The sequence below is a fragment of the Heptranchias perlo genome, chromosome 7 (assembly GCF_035084215.1).
Source record: "Heptranchias perlo isolate sHepPer1 chromosome 7, sHepPer1.hap1, whole genome shotgun sequence".
Taxonomy (NCBI): Eukaryota; Metazoa; Chordata; class Chondrichthyes; order Hexanchiformes; family Hexanchidae; genus Heptranchias; species Heptranchias perlo.
In genome coordinates, this window is record NC_090331.1 from 31279412 (window position 1) to 31297254 (window position 17843).

Genomic DNA, 17843 nt, shown 5'->3' on the forward strand with positions numbered 1-17843 from the left:
CCAGGAGAGTGCGGCAGCATGCACACCGGCAAAATCCGACCCGTTGGTATCTATGCCAAAAGGAGGATCTATCTGTATTTTTCCTATAGGCAGCTTTGAGAGAAAAAAAAACTTGCATTTGAATAGTGCCTTTCACAACCTCAGTACAACCCAAAGTGCTTCACAGCTTATGAAGTGCTTATTTTTTGTGGTCACTGTTGTAATGTAGGGAAACGCAGCAGTCAATTTATGAACAGCAAGGCCCCACTAACAGCAATGCGTAAAATGACAAGATAATTTTTTTTGTGATGTTGGTTAGGATTAAACCCTGGCCAGGATAATAGGAGAACTTCTCTGCTCTTCTTTGAAAAGCGCTATGGGATCTTTTATGTCCACCCGAGAGAGCAGATGGTGCCTTGGTTTAACGCCTCATCCAAAAGATGAACAATGCAGTCCTGCACTTCAGCACAGCCAGGATTATGTGCTCAAGTTGGGATTCCACTGAAGCAGAAAATCCCGGCTATGTGTATAGATACCTGGGGCTTAATTTAACAGAGTTTTGCTTTCACTTGAGAAAATAAAATAATTGATTCTAGTCTTACTCTTCAAGATACAATCCCTCATGCTACCTCTTTGGGCAATCTTGTTGAAGCGAAGAGCTAAGTGTGATCTCCAGTCCTGCTGAAAGTTAATGAACCTTGAGCTACTGTTTTGAGAATCTGAATGCACTTAGTGTGGGCAGATTACAGAATGAGAAAATAATGGTTGATAGCAGTTCAATTTTTTTCTTTTTTTGTAAAATTCCATTAAGAGTAATCCAAGTGTCAAGATGGCTTTGAGAATGATTTTGAGTGAGAGACAGAGAGAGGTCAGGAACTAACCATAATGCAGCAGCTAGTTTGTTGGCCGTTTTGCCACTGCAGGAATGGAGCAGGAGAGTTCAAAGCCCAGGAGTAGCGCAAAATGGGCAGTAGCACAGCAGCCGCTTATTTTATACTCCGCCCGATTTTATTTCAAGATTATCGGGCGGAGTATGAAACGGGCTGTGGATGCCCAGAGAACCGTTTTGCATCACCGTCCAAGATGAATTCCACCCCCATAATTTATTTTCTTACTTTTGACTATGATCAATACCATGGATGATTAGCTAACATGTATTGTTGTTGAAAATGAGACTCCTTTTTCCACCATTTCCTGAGTATTCCTGTGCCACATGTAATCTGAGTGTGGCCTGCATGACCCTCCCTCTAAACTTCCCCGCCTCTCCTCAGGGACGTATCAGGCCAACCCATGGAGCTCTCCACACTGGCATACTTGAGATTAGGAGCTCAGCTCATGGAGAATTACAGGCTTGAACCTTAACCTGTGGTGCAATATGCTGGGGAGCCTGTGGTGCTACTGTGCAGGTCTTTGTTTTAATACTAACCTACAAGCCATGGAAGCCAGTACTTGGACATCCTCCCATCCATCTTCATATCCCAGGGGTGTACAAATATGGCACATTTTAACTCTTCTGCAGCCTTAAAAGTAAAGCAATGAGGAGTGCTGAGTCTCCCAATTAATAATGAAATCTCAAACAATGATACATAATTTGGCCATTTATTCAGTTCCATATATAGGGCAAAATTGTTCACTTGGCAATGTGATGCTGATCGCCCAGTAATAATTCCTAAATATATTTTGGGATACGGCATTGTGTGAACAGAAGATTTGCTCCAACATCGGCTGAAGTGCCTCCCCAGTAGTGACAATGATAGGAAGCTTTACATTGTACACAAGGAAGCTGGACAGGAGGGGACTGGCCAGCTCTAATTTATAGAAATGCTGATTGAAATGTCAGCACCATAAATTAATTGAAAAGATATAAAGAAAAAAAATAAAAGCATAGTTTCATTAATAAATTTGTACTTAAAAAAATACTTTTTTGACCCATATCAAATTTATTTTCACTTTTCTAATATAAGCATACCATCTTCTGGACTGCTATTGTCATTCTTTGTTCTCTTCCCCACCTCGCTCCCCAGCCCTCTCTTTGTTGGGTACCTTCTTAGTTGCTGTCCAATACTTGGCTCAAGTAACCATTCTTCATGTGTGAGTCTTGATAGTGAATGTCAGTACACTGTTTAAACACATGAGGGCAATTGATCTTGATCCTGTCCTTATTGAACATGCTCACTTCCAGGAGGTATTACCAGATCAGGAGTGCAATATCTAGCTGTTTTTCCCTTTCCTAACCCAGGGACTTGAGGCCAATTGAAGTATTCCCACTGCCACTCTGGCTCAGATCACCTAACTCAGCACAGAATGTGGATTGAACGTAGGACCTTGCTGATCTGTATGGCTACTCACTGAGAAGCAGTTCTCATGCATTCATAATCTGGCTGCTAAGAGGTGTATGAGAGTAACTTGGGTGACATCTAAATTCCTCTGTTCCCTATGAAGGTACCTCTCTCGCATTGCATGACTAAATTTGGAAAGTCGTAGAGTGGAAAAATCATAGATATGAAACTGTGTTCTACCAATTTGGAGACCACTATGCTGCATTGCCATTTCATTTCATCTTAGGAAAGAAACAATATTCTGGTACATAACTTTTACTTATGCACCTGACATACAATTTTACACCTCTGCCAATTCCAACATGATCACTGCAGCAAAGGTTCCACTTCTGTGAAGCCATTCCAGTGACTTTTATTTAAGATATTGGTTAGTGTTAAATGCAGGAGTACTTTATTTTGCTCTCCACTTCAAATGCAGATTACGTGAAAGGAGTACCCACATCTACTATGCTAACTAAATCAAGGCATAAACTCAAAGGAATTTGAATTCTGCCAGACCTCATTGATCTGTATTGAGCTAATTAACAGGTATTTGAGAGTGGTGCAAAGTAACTTACACTCTCCCTCAGAAGTGCACCTTGCCTCCACCCTGAGCTGCAGCTACAAATTTCGCATATCTGGACTGAAACGCACGCTTTTCTCCCATGATACACCCACTAAAGTAGATGAGCAAAGCCGGAGACCTTCTAGTGCATTTGGGGTACATTTTTCTCAATTCAGCAATTCTAGTGAAATAGATGTAACTACAAAATAGGAAACGACATTTTTACTCACATCTTGGGCTCGATTTTAGGATCGTGTTTCCGGCGGGTTCCCAGCGGGGTGGCCCCGAAAATCCCGACATCCGGTCATGTGACCGGATCGCGACGAAATCCCGGCCACTTCCGGGTACCGCGCTGACGTGCGGGGCTGCGCGCGCAAGCCCCGCTGGTGGGAATCCCGCAGGCAATTAAAGCCAGCGGGGTTCCACTTGAGAGTACTTACCTTGCTCGTTGTGGTCAGTTAATGAGCTGAAGCAGCTGTCAAAAGAGGAAGTGTGGGATTTTCGGTTCAAGGCAGTGAGTTTCCCACACTGGGGGAAACAGTCTCCCTCCAACCAGGCGTGTTGCAGCCAGCAGCCTGTGGCAGGTGCCAAGGTGCGCTCCACGGGGGAGAGCCCTCGCCCACGCAGGAGGCCACCGCGTCACATAGGGCAACCCCTGCCCTCCACCACCCCCCGCCAAGCCAGAGGACAGACCGACACGAAACCGCAGCCCCAGTCCGAGGAACCACACACCTACCCTGCACAACTCCTCAGACCAACACCTGCCAGTTGGGTGGTGTGTGGAGACCCTCGGAGGACGAAGAGCATGACCAGCCCCAGCAGCCTCGCAGTCCACGCCGTCCGCCGCAGAGACGTGGATCCCCCCAACACGGTGTTGTTGCACGCCCACCTGCACAGCAGGAGGGAGGGCTACCGCAGAGAGAGACGCGTCGCAGAGGGCACTACCCTCGCCACAGGGTCCACAGACCGAGGCGCAGCTCCCCGGACCTCCCGCCCGCCGGGGGGAAGATCTGTGTCCTCCCCCTCCTCCTCACCCCATCTGATGATACCTGGGGTGAGGCATCATTAAACTGGGAGCAGCCTTCCCCCTGGGCTGCTCCATGCTGCAATTTGTCCCATTGGTTGCAGCATCTGTCAGTGGAGGACTGCCCCTTTAACTAGAGAGCCTCCAGCTGACAGATCGTACTGCGCATGCGCAGCCCTACCGACGCGCAGGCCAGCGCCGTGGACCCCGGAGGAGCAGGTAATTGATTCCTATTAGTGGGTTGCCTGCTACGATCGCGTGGGCAACCCACTAATTTCGCCGAGCGTGTTTACCACGCTCCCGGAGGACCACCCGCTGGGAACCCGCAGGCCTGCTAAATTCGAGCCCCTTGTTTTTCACTAAAATTGTTGAGTGAAGGAAAGTTTTGTTTTGTAAATGATGCTAATATATTACTGCAGGTAGTGGCAATAGGATCAACTTTTGTTAACAAAAGTTTAGCAAGGTCATGAATCTGTAAAATAGTGCCAATGCATTTATTAAACTCAGTTTATTTTGTCTCTGCATTTATTGTTCATATATTTCTAAATCAATTCTGCATGTGGCACTTCCAACATTTTTTAGAAACCTGACAATGTGTGAATAATTTGAAAATATGTTAGTGCTTACAGCATACACTGGGTAAAGCTCTGGACAATTCAGATCCCAATCATTGATATGGGAGCCAATTTGGATTCCAGGAAATCCCAACTCTTTCACGCAACGATGCATTTCCTGAACAGCAAGTTCTGGGTCCTGCATGGGCAATGTACCAAGACCAGTGAATCTCTTTGGGTGTTTACGCACTGTGGCTGCAAGGTCATCATTCAACATATGGCACAGGTCCAGAGTGTCCTTGGGTTTTGCCTGCCAAAAAGAAACAAAAATATTAGTCTGACGTTTAACACATAGTGGCAGAGTTTTCTAAGAGAATGTAATTTGATAATTCTGTTGAGTTATCCTCTGCGAAAGTTAAAATAAGAAAAGCCACAACATTTCTGAAATGCTGAGGACCAATACATATAATTTTATATTATTGTAATAAAATGTGTACAAATACATTGAGTGCTACATTATGTTTGTTGGGGTGTCTAAGTTGCCAAATCTTTGATTTTATAAATCTAAAATTATTTCACCAATCCTGGAGCTACAATTTATGGAGCACCACAGCATTATACACACATTTATGCAATTGGACAGGCTGCTTGATGGAAGTAAAACAGGACATAAAATTTATACATTATATATTATAGCAACTGTCAGGAAAGACTGAACAAGGTAGGGCTCTTTTCTCTAGAAAAGAGAAGACCGAGAGATGACTTGATAGAGGTCTTTAAAATTATGAAGGGTTTGATAGGGTAGACGTAGAGAAGATGTTTCCACCTGTGGGGGAGTCCAAAACTAGGGGCCATAAGTAGAAGATAGTCACTAATAAATCCAATAGGGGATTCAGGAGAAGCAACTTTACTCAGAGAGTGGTGAGAATTATTTTTTTATTTGTTCATGGGACGTGGGCGTCGCTGGCGAGGCCAGCATTTATTGCCCATCCCTAATTGCCCTTGAGAAGGTGTGGTGAGCCGCCTTCTTGAACCGCTGCAGTCCGTGTGATGAAGGTTCTCCCACAATGCTGTTAGGAAGGGAGTTCCAGGATTTTGACCCAGCGACGATGAAGGAACAGCGATATATTTCCAAGTCGGGATGGTGTGTGACTTGGAGGGGAACGTGCAGGTGGTGTTGTTCCCATGTACCTGCTGCTCTTATCCTAGGTGGTAGAGGTCGCGGGTTTGGGAGGTGCTGTCGAAGAAGCCTTGGCGAGTTGCTGCAGTGCATCCTGTAGATGGTACACACTGCAGCCACAGTGCGCTGGTGGTGAAGGGAGTGAATGTTTAGGGTGGTGGATGGGGTGCCAATCAAGCGGGCTGCTTTGTCCTGGATTGTGTCGAGCTTCTTGAGTGTTGTTGGAGCTGCACTCATCCAGGCAAGTGGAGAGTATTCCATCACAGTCCTAACTTGTGCCTTGTAGATGGTGGAAAGGCTTTGGGGAGTCAGGAGGTGAGTCACTCGCCGCAGAATACCCAGCCTCTGGCCTGCGCGTGTAGCCACAGTATTTATATGGCTGGTCCGGTTAAGTTTCTGGTCAACGGTGACTCCCAGGATGTTGATGGTGGGGAATTCAGTGATGGTAATGCTGTTTAATGTCAAGGGGAGGAGGTTAGACTCTCTCTTGTTGGAGATGGTCATTGCCTGGCACTTTTCTGGCGCGAATGTTGCTTGCCACTTATGAGCCCAAGCCTGGATGTTGTCCAGGTCTTGCTGCATGCGGGCTCGGACTGCTTCATTATCTGAGGGGTTGCGAATGGAACTGAACACTTTGCAATCATCAGCGAACATCCCCATTTCTGACCTTATGATGGAGGGAAGGTCATTGATGAAGCAGCTGAAGATGGTTGGGCCTAGGACACTGCCTTGAGGAACTCCTGCAGCAATGTCCTGGGGCTGAGATGAATGGCCACCAACAACCACTACCATCTTCCTTTGTGCTAGGTATGACTCCAGCCACTGGAGAGTTTTCCCCCTGATTCCCATTGACTTCAATTTTACTAGGGCTCCTTGGTGCCACACTCGGTTAAATGCTGCCTTGATGTCAAGGGCAGTCATTCTCACCTCATCTCTGGAATTCAGCTCTTTTGTCCATGTTTGGACCAAGGCTGTAATGACGTCTGGAGCCAAGTGGTTCTGGCGGAACCCAAACTGAGCATCGGTGAGCAGGTTATTGGTGAGTAAGTGCCGCTTGATAGCACTGCCGACGGCACCTTCCATCACTTTGCTGATGATCGAGAGTAGACTGATGGGGCGGTAATTGGCCGGATTGGATTTGTCCTGCTTTTTGTGGACAGGATATACCTGGGCAATTTTCCACATTGTCGGGTAGATGCCAGTGTTGTAACTGTACTGGAACAACTTGGCTAGAGGTGCAGCTAGTGCTTGGGCACAAGTCTTCAGCACTACAGCCGGGATGTTGTCGGGGCCCATAGCCTTTGCTGTATCCAGTGCACTCAACCGTTTCTTGATATCACGTGGAGTGAATCGAATTGGCTGAAGACTGGCTTCTGTGATGGTGGGGATATTGGGAGGCAGCCGAGATGGATCATCCAGTCGGCACTTCTGGCTGAAGATGGTTGCAAATGCTTCAGCCTTGTCTTTTGCACACACGTGCTGGACTCCGTCATCATTGAGGATGGGGATGTTTACAGAGCCTCCTCCTCCCGTTAGTTGTTTAATTGTCCACCATCATTCACGACTGGATGTGGCAGGACTGCAGAACTTTGATCTGATCCGTTGGTTGTGGAATCGCTTAGCTCTGTCTATAGCATGTTGCTTCCGCTGTTTAGCATGCATGTAGTCCTGAGTTGTAGCTTCACCAGGTTGGCACCTCATTTTTAGGTACGCCTGGTGCTGCTCCTGGCATGCTCTTCTACACTCCTCATTGAACCAGGGTTGATGTCCTGGCTTGTTGGTAATGGTAGAGTGAGGAATATGCCAGGCCATGAGGTTACAGATTGTGCTGGAATACAATTCTACTGCTGCTGATGGCCCACAGCGCCTCATGGATACCCAGTTTTGAGCTGCTAGATCTGTTCTGAATCTATCCCATTTAGCACGGTGGTAGTGCCACACAACACGTTGGATGGTGTCCTCAGTGCAAAGACGGGACTTCATCTCCGCGAGGACTGTGCGGTAGTCACTCCTACCAATACTGTCATGGACAGATGCATCTGCGACAGGTAGATTGGTGAGGACGAGGTCAAGTAAGTTTTTCCCTCGTGTTGGTTCGCTCACCACCTGCTGCAGGCCCAGTCTAGCAGTTATGTCCTTCAGGACTCGGCGAGCTCGGTCAGTAATGGTGCTACCGAGCCACTCTTGGTGATGGACATTGAAGTCCCCCACCCAGAGTACATTCTGTGCCCTTGCTACCCTCAGTGTTTCCTCCAAGTGGTGTTCAACATGGAGGAGGACTGATTCATCAGCTGAGGGAGGGCAGTAGGTGGTAATCAGCAGGAGGTTTCCTTGCCCATGTTTGACCTGATGCCATGAGATTTCATGGGGTCCAGAGTCAATGTTGAGGATTCCCAGGGCCACTCCCTTCTGACTGTATATCACTGTACCGCCACCTCCGGTCGGTCTGTCCTGCCGGTGGGACAGGACATACCAAGGGATGGTGATGGAAGAGTCTGGGACGTTGGCTGAAAGGTATGATTCTGTGAGTATGGTTATGTCAGGCTGTTGCTTGACTAGTCTGTGGGACAGCTCTCCCAATTTTGGCACAAGTCCCCAGATGTTAGTGAGGAGGACTTTGCAGGGTTGACTGGGCTTGGTTTGCCGTTGTCGTGTCCGGTACCTCGTGGTCCGATGTCGGGTGGTCCGTCCGGTTTTATTCTTATTGTGACTTTTTTTAGCGAGATTTTACAACTGAGTGGATTGCTAGGCCATTTCAGAGGGCAATTAAGAATCAATCACATTGCTGTGGGTCTCGAGTCACATATAGGCCAGACCGGGTAAGGACGGCAGGTGGAATGTGGAACTCACTACCACATGGAATGGTTGAGGCGAATAGCATAGATGCATTTAAGGGGAAGCCAGATAAGTACACAAGGTTGAAAGGAATAGAAAGATATGTTGATAGGGCGAGATGAATTAAGATGGGAAGAGGCTGGTGTGGAGCATAAACACCGACATAGACCTGTTGGGTCTATGCTGTAAATTCTATGTATTAAATAATCATTGATTGTAATAGGTATTGATTGTACAGGACACTGGAGCAACTCACTGCCTGGGTCCCACCCAATGTTCAGCATGAACCAGCTGGTCTCTCCCATGCTTGTTTCTTCTGGTGCTTTTTGATGGAAGTCTGTCTCTCCTGTGCTTTTTTTTAAAAAAAAGTCTGCTTTTTGTTTGGATCATTCCTTTCTATTGCTTTATTGGAACCATCCTGTTCCCTCATTACTTTATAGTCCTGCTTCCTATCTGACTCAGAGACCCTTTTGGCTCCCTCATCTTCCCCATGCTGCAGAGTGAAAGGAAAACTATTGAAGCAGCAAAAGGAAAAGAGTACAGAGAAAGATAAAAATGAGGGTGAAACAGACAAAAGTGAATTAGGGACAGAGACCTAAGTGAAATGAAGGTTGAGAGACACAACAAAGTGAGTCGGAGACAGAGACCAGAGGAAGGAGCTAGAGACCAAAGTTTCTCTATATTACAACATGGACTACACTTCACTGGCTGTGAATCGCTTTAGGACATCCTGAGGTCATGAAAGGCTCTATGTAAATGCAAGTTCTTTCTTAAAGCGAATTAAGAGACAGAGACCAAAGTGAATTAGGAACAGAGACAAAATGAGAGACGTGAGAAACAAAAGTGGGGAAGAGAGAGATAAAAGTGAAGTACAGAGTAAGAAACAGAAGAAGTAGAGGATAAAGAGAAACATAGAAGTGAAGGAGGAGAGCAAAAAGACAGAAGTGAAAGTGAAGAGCACGACAAATGTGAAGGAGAGGAACACAAATTAAAGAGGAAAGTGAGAGAAACAGAAGTGAGAAAGGAAAATGAGAGACCAGAAGTGAAGGAGGAGAGTATCAACGAACAGTGAGGGAGGAGCAAGATACTTTTTTGCAGTCGTACCACTACATATCGGCACTACAGTGTTGTAGCACTATGTCCAACTCATGCTACTTTTAAGTAAGGCTTCCCTGCTGGGAGTGCAGGATCAATGAATTTTCTCTAGACAGTACAAGTCTCCAGATAGTACAATATCATCTACCATTACTGTATTAGAGGCCCTGAAGACTTGATTCTAACATGCATTGTATCAACATTTAATTTTCTACAGTATGCATTTCTTGTTTTATTTTACACCATGTTCCAAACAAGCCTTCCCTTTATATATGACATTACACTTTAATCTTGCTACATTTTGATATTTATTACTGTCAGAGGTACTGGTTTAATAATGGATAACATTCAGAGGGGCAGCCCTACTATGTACACTGTCAAGCGGAAAGTGAGTCTAATTTGTTAAATTGGAATTTTCCTTGCAGGAACAGAAGACAAATACATATTAATCTATGTAACCAGATCTGCTGTACTCACATTTTTTCTTTCAGGTACACAAACTTACCCAATAATTGAACATAACAGGAACAGTAGAAAGAGCCTGCACAGTTACACCTGTAAAATAACATGTTTTTACTTCTAAAAATGTTTGTTTATTTCTATTTCAACTCGATTTTATGTTTCCACATGCAGTCCATTATTTTTTGATTATGAAGTCACACAGGTGCCAGCCACTTGTACTGACACTACTCCAGTGTTACAGGTCTAGCTAATTTCAATTAAATTCATCTATCCTGCAAAAAGATTTAAATAAGAAATGCATTATTGACACTTCTCACAACAATCCAACAGTGCTACAAGTGTAAAGAGCCAACATCGCCATGAAAATTTATTTGTCAAACCTTTTTTTAGCTTAGAGAGGGAGGACATGGAGGACACTTTTATTATGATGACATTGTGTGTCAGTGATCTGATGATGCATTTTGATTTATGTCATTCTTCTTCCATTACATTTACCAAATATTTTTTTGAAGGTGAGACACCTGTCAAACGTTTATACAATTATTCTTAAGATTCCCTTGTTCTTTTACTGTCCTGGGGAACTGAAATCAAAAATAGTCTTAGTATCAGGCTAAGTGTGCAGAGCAGGTAATGCTTCACTGGGAATGAAGATTAATACTTTGCAGGATCTTTTTAAATATGTAACTGTTAGCATGCTAATGAAGTAGGAATTGTTTGGATTATATTACGGGTTCCTCCCCATCAGAGACCCCTCAGAAAATATTACTTTATAAGAGTGAAATATATTAAAAAAGGAAAAACATGAGTATAACAATTTATTGGTGCTATTTAAAACCTAGATACAAATGACAAGGTGAAATTATATATTTTTCTTTATAAATTAAATTAGAACATGAGAAAGAAGCCTGGAATGAGAAATAACCATTCAGCCCATCAAGCCTTCTCCTTTCACAGACCATATTCATTCTACCCTATCACGGACTCTACTCCTCCCATGTTTGATGCTCTGTGAAGATTTTATCTCAAAATATTTTTTTCTACATTTTCAAGTCAAATTTGATTCAATATACAATAAATAAAGACAATGGGGTAGAGTTTCTGCTATATTGTGCTGGTTCAAAAATCATTGTGCTGAAACCGGCCCCGCCCACAAAACTGGCCATGCCCCCGAACTAAATAAAGAGGATGGTGAGGTTCTGCCAATTGCGCCCGTCTGCGGCCGTTCGAGGGGGGTCTTCAAAATAAGCTAGTTTTCTCATACGCACAGGCACTGGTAGGCACGTTTTAAATGTTTTTACATATTAAAAAATATTTAATTTACTAAGAAACTGACTAGTGTACACCAATGAGATTAATAAATGGTTGAGTATGGTTTTTTAAAAATCATTTTCAGTGATTTAAAATCAGATTACTCACAGGTTTTGTGATAAACCCATTTTCAGCTGTATTAATAAAACTGCACCAGGATACCACTCTTAAATACATCAATAAATATTTTTTTATTGCAAAGAAGAAAAAACAATTACACTCTGTTAAGCTGCTGGATAGGGCTGGTTCATAGAAGATTTTATGTTTGTGATTATGCAAATACATTTGAGTGGAAACATGAACTGTAACCCAGCCGGGCAATTTTCGGGCGCAACTTGCGCCTAATTGTCGATTGCGCCCAAAGTGGAAACTCTACCCCAATATTTTATGTTTACTCTAGTGTTCATGCAGAATTATTTCCAGCAAGGTTCAATTATATCAAAAGCTATTTATTGGCTCTAAATTTCCAGGGACCTGATGACGGAAGCACTGTTTCTCATCTAAATGGATGAGTTTGGAGAAATTATCAGTATAATGGATCTACAATTACCTGATTGATCCATTTCTTGAATCCGTACTTGTGGATCCCAGCAGTTTTCTTGTACCACTCTGAAAACGTTGCCATCTTTCATCATTTTTGCTTCACCCTTTTTATAAACAGCACATTTAATTGTTCTTCCTCCTTTATATATAGAACAGTAATGCTATTTTGATCTTTGTTTTTGATCTTTTTTGTAGGGCAAAATTCATTAAAGAATGATTTACTGATTGTGGACAAAATCTTTTTCAGATCTATAATTGACTTAACATCAACTATTCTTTGCACTTCAGAATTTGAATAACCATACCTTGCAGTGATGGTGAAGTTGGACCCAACCTCCATATCCATATCTCTGGCAAAAAGGAAAAGTGTTGTTAATTGTACACTTCTTGAAGGAAGTAACTTGCATTTATATAGCACCTTTCGCCTTGCAGCCAATTAATTACACTTGAAGTGTAGTTATTATTGTTAACTGCAGTTATGTATGTCAACTCGGCCATTAGGCATGTTACGGCCTTCCGGCCTCAACATTGAGTTTAATAACTTTAGATCTCAACAACCACTCCCATTTTCTTGTGGACAGCAGGTGTTGGTAATGGGGGATGGCTGCACCAGACCCACTGGGAGCGAAGGAGGTGTAAGCTGGTGCTTGGGATGGGGATTCCCCCATTGGTACACGGCCGGCAGTGTGGTCCACACCCTTGGGGTCTACTACCTTTCTCCGCCACATTCCTGGACCATGGGAGCCTTCTCTTTCTTGCCAGATTTTCCATGTTTCCCTTCTCCTTTCCTATTCTGCTGTAACAATTTACACCTCCTCTAGACCAATCTTTTGTTTCTTTACTTGTCCCATTATCACTCCCTTTTGCCTTGCACCATCATCCCTTTTGTCAATTCATCACTCCTGTCCTCCACCCTATCACTGAACTTCCCTTTTGTTCTTATCTGCCTCCCCCTTTTCCTTGGCTTAAAAGCTATTAATCTCTACCATCTTCCAGTTCTGATGAAAGGTCAACGAATTGAAACATTGGGCAGGATTTTAAAAGGGAAAAACAGGTGGGTTGGGGGCAGGGGGCATTGAAAATTGCAACAATTTCAGATCTGCCTCCAACCCACCCCAACCTATCTACAACTTGCCCACTTCCGGTTTTCACCGGGGCGGGCAACCAACCTGCTTTCAGGAGGTGGGTTGGTCACTGAAACCTTTCAAGGAGGAGCCTTCTCCTTCACGCCACATGAGAGGAGACGAGAAGGTCCGAAACTTCAGGTAAGTGCCTTTATAGCACAGCTTGTGGGTTGGGAGGAGCAGGAGTGCTTCCCCCGGCCCAACAAGCCCACCTGCAGCGACCCTCCCCAACGATCGTTGATGCCCACCCCCCATGATCGTGACCCACCCCCACCTCAACAATCGCCGATCCCCCCCCCAACGAACACAGGCCCCCACGATGACCCCCTGGTGACTGACACCCATTCACCCCCCCAATGACCCCGATGACTGACCCCACCCCATGACTGACCTCCGATAACTGACCCCCGATGACTGACCTCCAGTGACTGACCTCCGATGGCTAACCTCCGATGACTGACCCCCAATGACTGACCTTCGATGACTGACCTCCGATGACTGACCCCCGATGACTGATCTCCGATGACTGACCTCCGATGACTGACCCCCGATGACTGATCTCCGATGACTGCCCTCCAATGACTGACCTCCGATGACTGACCTTCGATAACTGATCTCCGATGACTGACCTCCGATGACTGATCCCCAATGATTGACCCCCGATGACTGATCTCCGATGACTGATGTCTGTTGATTGACCCCCGATGACTGATCTCTGATGACTCATCTCCGATGATTGACCCCCCTGATGATTGACCCCCCCCCAATGACTGACCCCCCCCACCATGACTGACTTCCTCCCGGTGACCCCCATGCCCCCTGATGCTCCCATGCCCACCCATGCCCACCGATGTCCCCATGCCACCATGCCCACCCATGCTCCTGTGCCCACCCTTGCCCCCATGCCCCCATATTCCCCTCCATGCCCCCCCCAAGCCCCTCCCCATCCTTACAATCTAAGACTTACCTGAACACTTACCTGAAGACGTCCTCTTCCTTGCTCTGCTCCCGTTCAACTAAGGCCAGCCTGTCAATCAGGCCGGCCTGTTGGACAGGAAACCGACAAAAAAAAATAAGACATCCTTACGTCAAAATCGTAAGGACGTCCAGGAAACCCGTACTTCCGGGTTTCCCATCCGCGATTTGAACCCCCCTGCCTCCTTCCCAGCTCCGGGTTTAAATCCTGCCCTGTCACAGACCTGAAATACTAACTCTGTTTCTCTCTCCACAGATGCTGCCTGACCTGCTGAGCGTTTCTAGCATTTTCTGTTTTTATTTGGGAGAACTCTCTTGTTCTTCTTCCAATGGTGACATCGGGTTTTTTTTACTTCCACCTAACAAGGACTTTGGTTTAACATCTCATCCAAAACATGGCATCTCTTACAATGAAGCACTCCCTCGGTATTGTGCTGAAGCATCAGCCTAGATTATGTGTTCTAGTTAATGCACAAGGGTATTAATGGGAATGTGGCAACAAGGATAGAAAGTTCATTAAACAACAGAAAACAAAGATTAATTGTTAATGGATGTTTTTCAGGCTGAAGAAATATAAACAGTGGTGTTCCCAGGGATCAATGTTGGCACAACTGCAACACAAAAATAGCTAATGTGGTTAACTTTGAAAAGGACTGAAGTTCTTTAGGAAGAGATAGACAGGTTAGTAGATTAGGCAGATAGACACCAAATGAAAATTAATGCAGGGAAAGATGAGGTGGGAGTTTGGGAGGAAATCTAATGGGAGAAATATACATTAAATGGTAAAACTTTAAAAGTAGAGGAGCAGAAATATTTATGGGTTCAGGCACACAAATCTTTAAAAATTGGAGGACAAGTTGATTATGGTTTAAAAATATATATGGGATGCTAAGTTTTATAAACAGGGGCACAAAGTACAAAAGCAAAAAGTACAAATGCCAAAGCTATACATATCATTGCTTCGGCTGCAATTAGAATATTGTGTCCAATTTTGGACACTCTACTGTAGATAGATGTCAAGACCATCAGGAGACTGTAGAAGAGATTCACTAAGGTATACCAGAGGTGAGGGGTGTTAGCTATGAGGTGAGACTAGAGAAACTGGGGCTCGTTTCAATAGAAGAGAGAAGACTAAGATGAAATCTGATAGGGGTATGGGACTAGGTGGATAGCTCTTTCAGAGTGTCAGCACAGGCATGATGAGCCAAATGTCCTCCTTCTGTGCTATAAAATTCTATTGTTTTATATGGCGTTTGTAAGATAGTACAGAACTGACTTGCATCAAAATTACACCTTATGAAACTATTTCAGTGTTGTGCAATTGTGACAAGTGGAACTTTTCACTTGAAAATTTGCTGATGTGTAATGTTTATTTTGAATGTGTTTTGAGTACTTGGGACAGCTGCATTTTTATTTATCTGTAACTGGTATCTGAAAGAAAACAGCAGTAATGAGTTAGCATAAAGGGGGGAAATCCTGGAAGGATTGTACCATTATTCAAGTTTAGAGGTGGGAGTTGTGAATACAAGTCCTGAATTTAAATGTTATATCAACAAACATTTTTAGTAACAGTAAGTATTGTTCCATAGTTATTTAGTAAAGAAGGAAAGGATACATATAACTTATATACATATATACATAGTCCATTTTTCAATTTTATGATTTTTGTTGTTCACTCTAAAAATCCACCCTAATCCAAATGGAAAATTATACTTATTCAAGATTATAGATGAAGCCTACTACAGGCGCCAAGTCCTCCCTGCTGGCTGGCTTCATGCAAAAGTTGGCCAATTTTTCACTGCACCAAACTGGCGAGATATAGCGGAGCGTCCGTTTGGCGCCCGAAGCTCGCCGGTAAAATTTAAATGAAAATGTTTCGGGCCTCCCCACTGTGGCCTTGGGTGGGTGCCGTGGCCACACGGTCGATATCACGCCCATTTTGGCCCAACTCTACACCACGGAGTTAATGTGCAATTAAGAAGCAAAACACTGAATTCCTCACACACTCTGAACAACACGCCCTGCTATTCAGGGCTTCAGCAATCATTGATGGAGTATTGATTTTGTGCAGATTTGCTGAGTCACCTTCCCTCATTTTAAATGTATTAGTATTTATATCAACAGTTAGTGAAATTAATACTTTTTCCCAATGGTTAATCTACTTTATAACATTAGGGAAGGTTATCAGAGTACTTAAGTATGATATCAAAAAGTAATATTTCCACTGTAGAATATTTTAGCTAAAGAATGTTAGATGTGTTTTAATAAACATTATGGATGAAATTTTTGTTTTTGTGGATATTTACATATGTAAGCAACAAACAATTTTTGTATTGGGTCTTGTGGGCTGTCAAATTAACATTCAAATGCCATGACAATATAAATCTTATGCTTTGAAGCATATTAATAGCAGGCATTACTGATAATGTGAACAACAGAAATGCCAGTCAGTAAACAAGCAAGTTGTCATTCTGTGTGTTTTTTAAAAAAAATAGCTTCATTTCATACGAGCTTTTAGGGCCTGTTCCCTTGAGATTTTTATCTCCATAGAATCGGAAGCTTAATGGCACATTTTTGACATAATTGTTGAGGTAAAAATTGAAAGTGTGCGGATAAGTCCTAGACAAATCTATTTCTTATCTAGGCACAGAGTTTATCTACAGCTAAGAGATATAAACTAGACTGTGAAAAAACAAAGAGTCTACTTTGGCCTCTTTCAGATAAAATGAAGGGCTCCCTGTGAACTCAATATATTTGTGAAGATCAGGAATGGAAAATCAGCGGCAGTGTGCCCAAAGGTACATTTTGAATCATGCCTATAGGTGAAAACATAATTGTGCATATGCACTTTTCAAGTGTTCTTGATTACATATTCAATAGTTCTCTTTGGAGTGCAGTGAACCTTGTCTGTTTGATATCTTTCCCTGCTTTCAGCACAATGTCATTGCATGTTTCTAGAACTTTGGCCTTGTCTCAATTTCAGCCAATCTCCTCTGCATTATCCATTCCACTCTCATGTGGATTCAACATTATGATAAACTTCTATTACCTGCACAATACTTTTTTTTAACTCTCTCTCACTCTCACACAAACATACTACTACATCAAGGTTGGCTAAGTTTCAGTGGAGAATGCCATTATATTGCCTCGCTATTATCTGACTTGGACAAATCATTACCAGATTGAGAATCTTTATTTAAGCCGAGTGGTTCTATCCATCTGTTACCTATGCTTTGTCACTATCGGTGATACTACCAGTTAAATTCAGGTTTGCTTAAAGTCTATTCAGTTTTATCTTCACTTTAGGTGCCCCTAGACTTTATACAGAGGTCTCCTGGTGCTTTACTTTCTTTATGTCTCTTTACTTTCAAGATTTTGTTTACTCTGTTGTTCATTATGATCACTACTGTTCGATATTTCTCAAAACCAGAAGCAATACAACTAGAGTGTTACCTGCTTCAGATTGGGCCATTCCTTGGGAAGGATGTGGCTGTGTAAGTCTATCTTCATCCTTGAACAGCAAGCAGTTCAACTGTAAAATCAGACACTGATCTCTGGACGCAGATCAATCACTCACTCTATTTAATCCCACCTTCCTTTGAGAGGTATACTGTTACAGTAGCCAATCACAGTGCAAGTATACTTCACTAACTGGAAACTGATCATTAAAGTGCAAAGTACAATTAGAAGCAGAGGCAACATGTGCAGTTCTCTTAGGTAACACTCACTAACACCAATGTTCCTAGCATTCTCTCTTTATTTTGTACCTTTCCTGTATCTGATCATTTTCTTTCAATGTATTTGTAACTGAAAGCACAAGCAAGAAAAGTATTTTAATTATGATAGCTTTGTAGTGGTAAAAACAAAATTCCAGAAACATT

The 17843-nt window shown here is 43.4% G+C and overlaps 1 protein-coding gene across 2 annotated transcripts in view; it reads right to left on the reverse strand.

Annotated features, from left to right (window-relative positions):
- Positions 1 to 17527, reverse strand: part of acmsd (aminocarboxymuconate semialdehyde decarboxylase) — a 31128-nt gene extending 13601 nt beyond the window's left edge. Inside the window, exons 1-6 of one of the 2 annotated variants that reach the window (XM_067987252.1) lie at positions 17416 to 17527; positions 12169 to 12213; positions 11871 to 11967; positions 10056 to 10105; positions 4514 to 4750; positions 1406 to 1499 (exon numbers count right to left, since the gene is read on the reverse strand). In XM_067987252.1, coding sequence (XP_067843353.1) covers positions 1406 to 1499; positions 4514 to 4750; positions 10056 to 10105; positions 11871 to 11967; positions 12169 to 12213; positions 17416 to 17472 — 580 coding nt within the window. In that variant the 5' untranslated portion in view covers positions 17473 to 17527. The remainder of the gene's footprint in view (positions 1 to 1405; positions 1500 to 4513; positions 4751 to 10055; positions 10106 to 11870; positions 11968 to 12168; positions 12214 to 17415) is intronic. The other variant, XM_067987253.1, reaches the window with a different exon arrangement.
- Positions 17528 to 17843: the final 316 nt, after the last annotated feature.